Here is a 12,224-nt window from a genome sequence, read left to right on the forward strand (position 1 = left end):
ATTGACGTATGAAGAAAAAAGTCATGAATAAATATTTTTTTAAAATTAATAAACATAATATGCCAAAAAAACAAATAGCAAATGAATTTTAATGTAGAGTGAATTGCATTCAACATATGTGGTTATCAAATTTTAAAATATTCTAATTATATTCTCAAATTATTTGTATTATATCAATTCAGTTATTCCATTATTGAAACTATTAATTTAATTATTAAACAATACAAAATTTTGTGATATAATTTAAAATAAAAATTTTAAAGAATGTTGCAGTTTAACCTTTAAAATTTAAAAAATAAAATAACAACAAAAAAAAGAGAGTGAATGATAATTTTTTGTACAAGTTTTAAAAATATCAAAATTAAAATTTTTATAATATTCATTTTCTTAAGATTTTATTTTAAATTATGTAATTTAAAATTTAACGTCTCATTTAAAAGTTAAATTAGCGATTTTAATAATAAAAGGATGTTATTAATATAATATGGATAATATAAAAATTTGAAAATGGAAATCATATATTTTCAGGATGACTGGGGCTTTAATTTATATCTTTAAGAATACATTAAATATACCAAAAAGAAGAAGGGGAAAAACAAAAACCGAAACGAACAGAGAGTATAATATTCAGTTATTAACTTCCTATATAAAAGCATCTATTTTCTCTCCAACGCCATAAACGTAGCAGATTCAAATAATTTTAGAGACCACTCAACAAAAGGAAAAGAGAAGCCATTAAAGTTGCCCATCATTAACTATTCAATTTTCGTTTTTTTTTTTGAAAGAAAAAACCCAAACCCTAACATTGAAGACAATGGATTTTTCCTCCAAGGTCGCAAAGAAAGAAACCAGCGGTGGCTCAGGTCTTCTCTTAGGACGTTACGAGGTCGGGAAACTCCTCGGACACGGCACTTTCGCTAAAGTTTATTACGCGCGCAACGTAAAAACCGATGAAAGCGTGGCCATCAAAGTGTTGGACAAGGAAAAAATCCTCAAGGGTGGCTTAATCGCTCACATTAAGCGCGAAATCGCTATCCTCCGCCGCGTGCGCCACCCCAACATCGTACAACTCTTCGAAGTTATGGCCACCAAAACTAAGATCTACTTCGTCATGGAATACGTACATGGCGGTCAGCTCTTCAGCAAAGTCGCCAAAGGCAGATTAAAAGAAGACGTCGCTAGGAAATACTTCCAGCAATTAATCTCAGCTGTTATTTTCTGTCACGCCCGCGGGGTTTACCACCGCGACTTGAAGCCCGAGAATCTACTACTAGACGAAAAAGGGGATTTGAAAGTCTCCGATTTCGGGTTGAGCGCGGTTTCGGATCAGATCCGACAAGACGGTTTGTTTCATACGTTTTGCGGGACCCCTGCTTACGTAGCACCGGAAGTTTTGGGGAGAAAAGGTTACGATGCTGCCAAAGTAGATATCTGGTCTTGCGGGGTGATTTTGTTTGTTTTAATGGCGGGGTATTTACCTTTTCACGATCATAACATTATGGCGATGTATAAGAAGATTTACAGGGGAGAGTTCAGGTGCCCCAAATGGTTTTCACCTGATTTACTTCGGCTACTTACCAAGCTTCTGGATACGAACCCGGACACGAGAATAACCATCTCGGAAATCATGGAGAACCGTTGGTTTAAAAAGGGATTTAAACATATTAAATTTTACATTGAAGACGATAAAGTTTGCAGCGTTGAGGACGGGGATGATGACCTGGGATCAAGTTCGGACCATTCAACGCACTCTGAATCGGACGCCGAGCTTGAAACAAGGAGGAAAGTTACTACTTCATTGCCGAGGCCAGCTAGTTTGAATGCCTTTGATATTATATCCTTTTCGCCGGGTTTTAATTTATCTGGATTATTTGAAGAAGGGGAGGAAGGGGCAAGGTTCGTGTCAGGGGCACCTGTTACAAAAATTATTTCAAAATTGGAAGAGATAGCCAAGCTGGTTAGTTTTACAGTGAGGAAAAAGGATTGTAGAGTTAACTTGGAGGGTTCTAGAGAAGGAGCTAAAGGGCCATTAGCGATTGCTGCCGAGATATTCGAGTTGACGCCTTCTTTGGTTGTTGTGGAAGTGAAGAAGAAAGGAGGGGACCGAGGAGAGTACGAGGAGTTCTGTAACAAGGAATTGAAACCTGGGTTAGAGAATTTGACGCGAGACCAATCAACATCTGATGCACCTGTAACTGCACCCACACCTGCCCCTGCCCCTGCCCCTGCCCCTGCCCCTGCTGCATATTTACCTTCGGATACGGAATAGATTTTAAAGAGTGAGGAAGAGGAGAAAAGGGTAATTAAAGCTCTTTCCTTTCTCTCTCTCTCATGCTTTTTGTTGTCCCCTTCCTTCGTCTTAGGCTGTCGTATCATTAAAAAAAAAAAGGTTGTTTTTGTCCTTTCTTTATGTTGTGCTAGTTGGGTTGAGCTTGGGATGGCTTTGATATATATTTGTATGATCTATTCTTGCGTCCAGAATGGCAGATTAGATCACAGAGGCTTGAATACGAAGTCATACAAATCTCGGCATTTGTATGTCTGGCTGTATATTATCATCAACATAATTGATCATATGATTTAATGATACATTCTAATTTATATCCTCACTCTTTTGTAAGTTTGACTGGTTAGTGTGTGACAAGTTCAACGCTTAGCATTAGCTCTAGTCTCTGTTGCTCAACTTCTGTATGCTACTTTGGCCAGATCGCTTTTAAAGACAAATAGCACTTGCAAATATGACAAGTATGACCTGAAGCATGAGCTCTACTCCATTATTCAAAAGCCTTAGTCTCACTAGTTGAGGGTTTGGAATAATCATCTTTGAGAAGAGAAGCAAATTTTCTTACAAGCAGTTGCCTTCTGGTAGTAATTTGTGCCATTGTTTGTTTGAGGGTTGTAATCTGAATTCCGGCAATTAGGGACAAAACCCAAATTTCATATCAAGGGCGGGGATGGATATAATCTCTTGCAAGAACTGCATTCCGTGCTTTGACACATTTGATGAAATGCAAGTTGCACAAGTAACATAGAAAAGGACTGCCAAGAGAACTGAAACAAATCATTAACTTCTTTACACTAAATCTGTTAATAGATGTGGAATACAATCTGGATTGTTGTGCTAGGAGGCAATTCTCCGGTTGAGCCTAAGGTTATAATCGAGTCAAATTGAACTTGAATGGTGGTAAGTTTGAGCTCGATTTGAAATTAAGACTTCAAAACTCTGTTTAAACTTGATTTGAACATTAATTTTTAAATTGAATTTAGCTTGAAACATATTTGAGTTACTCGAGTTTGAGTTCAAGCTCGATTAAACTCATTTATTAATGATTATACAAAAACTTGAATTAAAATCAATTTTATTCAACATAGAGATTCATAAAAGACAAAAATATATTAAAAATTAAAAACTCTTCTAATGTAATCTAGATAGAATTTTCAAATTCAATAAATTATGCTGCACTTTATAATTATAGAATTAATTTCAAATTTTTTCAAGCTTGGACATTATTAAACGTGGCCATTTTGAAAATTGAAACCATAAATATAAATTTTGAAACCATTTTAGGTTTTCCTAGTTTCTAAAGGTCAGTGGCCCAAATGCAAAATCATAATTGAGTTCAACTTTTTCCTTTTTTTTTTTACAGCAAATGGTTGCGATCGGATTACGGCATCCATGCTAATAAAAAAGAATTAAGATTACAGGTTGATAACTGGACCGTGACACTTGTAAACTGAGTCTGATAACTGGAGTAATAATTGGAAAAGGCATAAATAAAAACAGTCTTGTGCTTTGAAGAATACTATGGAAAATCCTTAAACAACAAAATTCGTAATTTGTTTGGTTTATACTTTATTCTAGTTTCCTCTTTCTCGTTTCCACGCAATACTTATCAAATATGACAATGGCAATGGCGGATGGCTTCCATTATATAACAACAGCTATAGGGATTCCATGTGTCGGTGAAGACTGATTTCATGATAAGCCTAGTTTCTCAAACAATGTCGATAGCATGTGCAGGTCTCAACAAGGCATGAGTTAGTTCATGGTGTTCTTAAATACTAACGTACGTATGGTCTTGGTGCTCTTTTTGGTTCAAATTTTGGCTATAAAATTTTGATAAACGTAGAAGATTTCAACGGAAACTGTAACAAAAAGCATACAATAAATACTATCTGTGTTGATTTTATAAGAATGGGTTAATTAGATATATACAACCTATTAAAATAAACTTAAACAAGAAAACATTAGAAACGAAGTGCATTGCCAGATGCTTATGCTATATATGCATAGTTACATACATACAGAATAGTTACATACATGCATACAAAGGTGAAGCTTCTTACTCGCAACAAGAAAATCCACGCCTTGCAATGGTGTCAATATGGCAAGTAATTCCTTAAGGTTGCTTAGCCTCAGCTTGTCAGCCTCCTGCAGTATATTCGCCATAGTGCTCTTGTGTTCATCCAGTGCATGATCTACATCCCCACTAGATTCACCCACTCGGCTCATCCTTTTGGCAACCATGGCAATTGGTTGGTCTGCTATGTTCTCCTGTAAGCCGGCCAACTGACTCGAAAGCTTCTCTTCTTCCTCGATCGTCTTAATGTGCAAATTATTTATCATTCTGAGCTGCGTTGCCAAAACCTGGCCTAGGAAGCCCTGGGTGATTTCACTGAGCTGGTACTCCACCTGTGACCCACAGAGTGCATAAGTGAGTCGAATGTATAGGGAAGGTCTACAACCTGTTATCCAAAGCAAGGAGTTCTAGGCGATGTTCCATGACGGTGAAAACAAGCCTGAAATATCCAGCTGGACTCTCTTCTCAATATACTTTAGGAAACTGTCGAGGGACCTCTCAACCAGTTGGGCGCAAGTGTTGTCCGTTAAGTTGCCATTATTTTCGTTCTGGTTAAGGGCTTGAAGGCAGCAAAGGAGCCCAAGCACAGGACCCAACTCAACGCAACAGAAGAGAAAGCAGGTTGACTCATTAACTTAGCCCATCATTGTTAGTTAGCCCAGCAGAGTGGGGTTTTGGGTAATTGGCAACATTTTGGGTTATATTACCATTTGGCACCTATATTTGGCTTCAATGTTCAATTTGGTATCTGAGTTTTTTTGTGCCAATTTGGTACCTAATTTTGGTTTCAATATTCAATTTGGTAACTAAACTAAATGTCGAAACCATTTTTATTTTGAAAAACGGAGGTCGACATTAAAACGAAAATGGAGTCGCCACCAATCCTTTTTGTTTAGGTGTGATCGGGTCACCTTGTGATCGATCATTTTAATAAAGTATTTCGGTTTAAAAACAATATTTTTGGTCTAAGAAAAACTAGAAAACGGATTCGGGAGTCAGTTACGCGAGAGGAAGGATTAGCACACTAGCAACGCCCAAAATTGGTACCGTATTGATCAATTAACATCCTAATGTTGAAAATTTGAAAAAGATTTTAAAATACAATTCCTTTAAAACATTTGGATAACTTGAATTGGATATTGAGATTCTCTCATTTAGAAGGAATAAAATATCATATCCAGCACGATAAGACACAACATTTCAAACCCTCGATACAAGATCATCTTATAATTTCCAAAACTCATGCATTTGAAATTTCAAAAGGATATTTGGCTATCTGGTCAAACAGTAAGTCGAAACCCAACACGATTGGACACGATTTCTCGAATTTTCAAACACAAAATATTGCCTCGTTTTAATTTAAGAGAACATGGACGAATTTTCAAAAGGATATTCAGTTATTCGGTTGAACGAAAAATCGAAACCTAGCACGATTGGGCACGATTTCTCGAATTTCCAAACACAAAATATTTTCTTATTTTTTAGAAATCCTTATCTCGGGATACAAAATGTCATATCCAGTGAGTTAGGACACAACACCTCGAATTCCTGAGAATAAGCTTTTATTTGGAACTTATACGTTTTGATTGAAAAAGGGTACCCGGTTACTTAGATTCAACGAGGAAAATTGGAACCCAGTAAGTTAGGGCACAATCTTCTCGAAGATGCCAAATACCGAGTATTGTCTTATTTTGAAAACTTTTGAATAAAATGATTTTACAACTTAAACTATTAAAACACGACCTTTAAACGAATAAAATGCGATGAAATAATAATGTGCAACGCAAAGTAATAATTCACAAATAAAATGTTATAATAATAAATCACAAATAACAAATAAATACAAAGTAAGAAAATCTAAAATAAAATATAAAACAATTCTAAGCAAATAATACATAAAAAGGATTTAAAATGAATGTTATAAAAGCGATCTAAAGTATATAAAATAATTTAAAAAAAAAATTCAATTCCAATGAAAATAGGAAAAGAGAGAATAATCCAATTCCAAATTGAAGTAGGAATACCAAAAGTCCTCCAAAAGTAATTTGTTTTCTTTCAAAGAACAAAATACCCCTATTTATATACATGGGGTTTACTAAAAATAGCCTAACTAATTTAATAATAAAATAAAATAAAATAAAATAAAAATAATATCTTTCCATTTGTAGCCTTTTACCAAGTCAACAAAATTTGATAACCCCTTGGCTTTCTCCATCTTTTTGATTTGGCCACAATTTAATGATTGTCTTTCAATTTGACCCTTTTTGGCTTGTTTTCGACCGATTGCATCCTTTGGTGTAACACCCCTAACCCGTATCCGTTGCCAGAACAGGGTTTCGGAGCATTACTACCATTTGCAGATCACATAAAAAAATTAAAATACTTACTGATTCAATGCATCATATAAAATAAATATATTACCATTTAATCAACAGTTTGGCACTTGTATAAGCATCAAACAACAACATTGTTAGTATACTTACACATATCTCATATAAATTCAACATTGATATATCTATTTTCTCGACATGTCACACTTGAGTTTAATAATAGTCTCAATTACATAATTTCCTTGTATCAACATATCAAAGATAATCATATATGTACATGTCATGAAACATATCATGCTCTTACCGTTTCTTCACAAGCATATATCATTCATTTCATTATATCAATATTTTATGCTTCATCATTTCCATATATTTTATGTATATTTATTCTGGTAATAGCTTATATCAAACTTAACATAAATTATATTCCATGTACTTATACTTATTTCGTTTATCCATTTTCATAATTATTTCATACAACGCTTTTGTACATATATTTCCATATGACCAGTTCTTGTAAACATTTCACACAACCATTTCATATAACCATTCGTCATCTGATACATTTTACCTGAATATCAATTGTTCAACAAATTTTATAGCGTCTCCCATCCACGGTCTTATTTATCTTTGACGTGATGCCATAGTGTCTTTCAACTATGGTCTTACTCATTTTCTGTCATGTTGCCATGATATCTTTCAACCATGGTCTTATTCTTTTCATGTCACGTTGTCATGGTATCTTTCAACCATGGTCTTACACATCTCATATCAAGTTGCCATGGTATCTTTCAACCATGGTCTTACACATTTCATATCAGGTTGCCATGGTATCTTTCAACCATGGTCTTACACACAGGTTGCCATGGTATCTTTCAACCATGGTCTTGCACATTTCATATCAGGTTGCCATGGTATCTTTCAACCATGGTCTTACACACAGGTTGCCATGGTATCTTTCAACCATGGTCTTACACATTTCATATCAGAGAGCACACTCCCGCGAACCTCATCCTTACAGTGGGATTACCAGTCCAGGCTAAATCCCCTGTAATATAAACTCATAGAGTATTGTCGGGATTACCAGTCCAGGCTAAATCCCCTGCAACGACAATTACTCTAATGAGCTTGGATCTGAATTACCAGTCCAGGCTAAATTCAAACCTTAATTCGGATTACCCGTCCGGGCTAAATCCATTTTACACATATTCTTCGGGAGGGCTATATCAGGATAGGATCACCCGTCCGGGCTAGATCCTTTTTACCGCCAATTCCTTTTCAGAGATCCATCGAATTTTCCTTTCATTCAACCGGGATTTCTTCTCCTTTTATCAAATTTATCAATGTTTCATAAATTTTCATACAATGAACATTCAAATCATATTCACATAAATAACATACAATCTCAAGCATTTAAGAATATAATTCAAGTTACACGAACTTACCTCATTGCTTGTTTGTGTTTATAATTTCATTAATCTGATATCTTTTCTTTTCTATGATCAAGTCTCATATTTGAGTCGTCCGGATCTTTATAAATAAATTTGATCATCATTTTCATTCATTTCATATTCTAATGCATTTAGTTAATGCTCTAGGCAAAATTACCATTTTGCCCCTAAACTTTTAATTAATGACGATTTCATCCTTAGGGTCAGGAAAATAAAATTCTTGCAATTTAATCCTTATTTCCAGCTATTATTCTCATATATATTGATAACAATCCATGAATTCTATAAAATATCAGAATTTTCATAATTTCAACACTTTTCAATTTAATCCCTAAAACATGTTTTCCCCTGATCTTGAACTAAATTAATAATTTCATTCAATTTTGTAATTTAAATAATAAAATAATCCATTTCATGCAATTTGGTCATTTCTGACATGTTTACAAAGTTGCTCATAAAGTTTTACTTTTATTCAATTTAGTCCCTGAGCCTAAAATATGCAAATTAGCCATGCTAGATGAATATTCATACATAATTTTCCTCCTCCTCCTCTCCATTCCACATCCTTAATGTAGATAACACACTTGTAAGTAACATTATCCATAATTTTTATTATTTACTTTTATGAATATTCAAGCTATCTATCTGCATCATAGTCACTAAATTATTTATATCTGGATCTATAGAACTCCAAATTAATATCCGATAATTTTCCCTGAATCTAGACTAATATATATTCTTACCATAAAAATTTCAGAATTTTTGGTTTATCCAATAAGTACAGTTTATTCTTTAAAGTTACCCCTGTTCTGCTGTCTGACAGTTCTGACCCCTCTTCACCAAAAATTAATTATCTCCTCATACAGGATTCAAATGATGTTCTTGTTTGTTTCTATTAAAAATGTACTCATTCAGGATTTTATAAATATAAATTTAATCCCCGAATTATTTTTATTCAATTTTTTATGATTTTTAAAAGTCAGAACAGGGGAACCCGAATTCATTCTGACCTTGTCTCACAAAATTCATTATATCTCAAAATTTACAAATCCATTGCTTACACTATTTCTTACATGAGAAACTATACTCAATAATATTTAATTCCATATTTTGTTCATCTTCTAATTCGATTTCTACAATTTATGGTGATTTGTCAAAGTTAGTCTACTGCTGCTGTTCAAACTGTTTTTGTGCAAGCTATTAATTACCATGTTATAACACCCTTATTTTCTTTTTCTACACCATTTCTCATCACTTTCTCTTATTTTCTCTTCACTAACATATCAAAAACATAGGACCTTATGTAAGAAAACTCTACTATAACATTATTTCCATGCTTTGTCAATAATAACAAACTTAAAAACATATTGAAATCTTGATATACTTATCTTGTTCTATTGATACTAATCTTTAACTTGATTTTCTCTCTCCTCCAGCTTCTATTTCTTGAATCCAACTTGATATTCTAACTCCCCATGCTCTCCTTAACATTTTTGTCTCTTGGTAGCTATGGAAATTCATTTGATTTTTGGGTGAAAATGGTGAATTTTTGGTAAAAAGACCAAATTGTAAAGAAAGCAAAACTTTCTTTCTTCCTCTCTTTCTCTCACGTTAGTGCATGGGAAAATATGGATGAGAATTTTTCATCTTTCTTTCTTTATATACTAATAAAATAATAATAAAATATCTTATTAAAGTATTAATAAAATAATATTTATCTAATTAAATAATTATAAAATATCAAAATATCTCTAGCATCATTATTACTTTTTAGATTTCTCTCTCTTCCAATTGACCATTTTGCCCTTCATTATCTTTTAAAATTTCATCCTTGAGTCATCATTTAATTTGGTAAAATTGTAATTTAGTCCCTCATAGTTCTTCATCTATTCAATTTGGTACTAATTCATCCATTTTCCTTAGTTTCTAGATCATTCCACTCTTAAATTATTTACACTATTGGTCCTTCAACTTTTTCATATTTACACTTTAACCCCTCAAATTATGAATATTTACTCTTGTGCAACAAAACTTTTCTCACTTTTACAATTTAGTCCTTTCTTGAATTAATATATCATAATATACTTCTCAATATTGACATAACTCAAAATTTCCCTTTTTGTCACTTTATTTCCTTATTTTACTATATCCAGGATAATATCTTACTGTAAAAATTTTCAGGGTATTACATTTGGCTTCGGTTATTATTTTTTCGGGCCGAGGCCAAATTTGGCCTATTACACTAAACAATATCATGTCCAATAAATACCTTACATGTGTGCTCTAGTAAAAAAGATAGGAACTTAATTGGGACAAAAGAAAAATTAAGGTACCAAATTGAACATTGAAGCCAAACTCAAGTAGTTGTATGAGATAAAGAAAAGCTCAAGCATCAATTTGAAAAAGATAAAGTACCAAATTGGACATTAAAGCCTAAGTCAGGTACCAAATTGGGACAAAAAACTTAGGCATCAAATTGAACATTCAAGCCAAATATAAGAATCATGTAGTATATTAACCCTATAATTTTCATCTTTTTTATTTGTTTACTATAATTGGTGATTTCACTATGTTATGTTACATCAATAAATATTGGGTGTAATATAAGATATATTACATTCTAAAGAACAAATACAAGTTTAAATTTTGGAAACGAAATTATTGGAAGAGGAATCAAGAATCTCGAACACTGACCATACAAGAGACATTAAATTAATGAGGTTAATAGATTTTTATATTTTTTGTAGGAGTCTAAATGTAATTTGTATGCTAAAATTGGGGTTAATTTGTCTTTGATTCTATTTAATAAAAAACTGATTTGGTTTAGAAAAAAAATCTATTATGCTTATCAATCATTTGTCTTGTGAATGCATTTTATCTATTTAGTTTATATTAGTGAAATCAAAGGAGCAAAAAGAGGACGATAGAAGGCCTTTAGAAGAATCAAATTTCACTCATGGCGAACAAATTGATTTAGGTAAAGTGATGAAGATTACAAATTAATGACTTTACAAATACTTAAATTAGCAACAAAAAAGAAGAAGAAAACCAATTATTCTATCATGAAACTAGTATAAAGAAACCATAAAATTTAAAAAATTCTCAACTATTTAACAATATTGAAGAGGGAAAACAAAAGTGTGAATTGGTTTATTAGTATTACATTTGAAACTTTGTAATCACAAAGTACATTATATCTACTACAATTGTAATACATGCGATCCATGTTACCAAGTATATCATGCACTTCTTTTGCAATGAAGTAGTGGCAAAGATGATATGGGCTAAAATATTGAAGGATTGGACAAATCCGATGTGTATAAATGAAAACAAAGTGACCAAAAAAGAAATGGAAACCAAGTACAAGGAACAAAGGCTTTTTTTTCTCTCGAGTGGGCGGGGGAGGATTTCTATTTTGAGACAAAGAAATTAGGTTGTCTCCATCGATAAAATCTCTAGTTCAGCCCACCATGTGGGGGAAAGCCTTGGCGTAGCATGCTCAGGTGGGATGTTAATTCCTTGCCTCAATTTGGAAGTGATACCTTTCATTGTTGGTCTTTTTGCCTTGCATCTATTTGGATGCATTCATTTATAACATCACAGATCACCTCAAGCTCGTCATCTTTGAGAGATTCAAGGGTTGGATCAATCATGTTGCTGATGCTCACTTTTATCATTTAAACATTCATCGGCCTGCCAAGTTCATTAGTACAAGTTTACCAAACACCCTAAACATAGCCATTTCTCGATAGCACCATGCTCTGCTGAGTAGGGAAGCTTTCCAGAAATGATTTCGATTAGTAATATTCCATAACTGTGGACATTCACTTCCGGATCAACAATAGGTGGCAACTCAGAATTTTGTGATTCACCATTACCCGAGGATTTCAACTTAGAGATACCCTCTAAGCTAGCTATCAATTTCTCCAACCAGTGTAAGTAAAAGAGGAATAAAACAAATGGCGTGTTTTGTGATTATAAGAACCTTTGCAGCATAATCGTCTGTTAGAAAGATAGCTTTTGAACTTAAGTTTGAATGAGATGAGGGAGGATTTAGATCATGGTGCGTATATTGGAGGCAA

The 12,224-nt window shown here is 33.4% G+C and overlaps 1 protein-coding gene across 1 annotated transcript; it reads left to right on the forward strand.

The window, feature by feature from the left end:
* The first annotated feature begins 587 nt into the window (after nt 1–587).
* On the forward strand, nt 588–2,609 carry LOC107960429 (CBL-interacting serine/threonine-protein kinase 12). The gene has a single exon (XM_016896783.2). The coding sequence runs from the start codon at nt 815–817 to the stop codon at nt 2,267–2,269; it is 1,455 nt and encodes a 484-aa protein (XP_016752272.2). The 5' UTR covers nt 588–814; the 3' UTR covers nt 2,270–2,609.
* The last annotated feature ends 9,615 nt before the right edge of the window (nt 2,610–12,224 follow it).

The sequence above is a fragment of the Gossypium hirsutum genome, chromosome A05 (genome assembly GCF_007990345.1).
Source record: "Gossypium hirsutum isolate 1008001.06 chromosome A05, Gossypium_hirsutum_v2.1, whole genome shotgun sequence".
Taxonomy (NCBI): domain Eukaryota; kingdom Viridiplantae; phylum Streptophyta; class Magnoliopsida; order Malvales; family Malvaceae; genus Gossypium; species Gossypium hirsutum.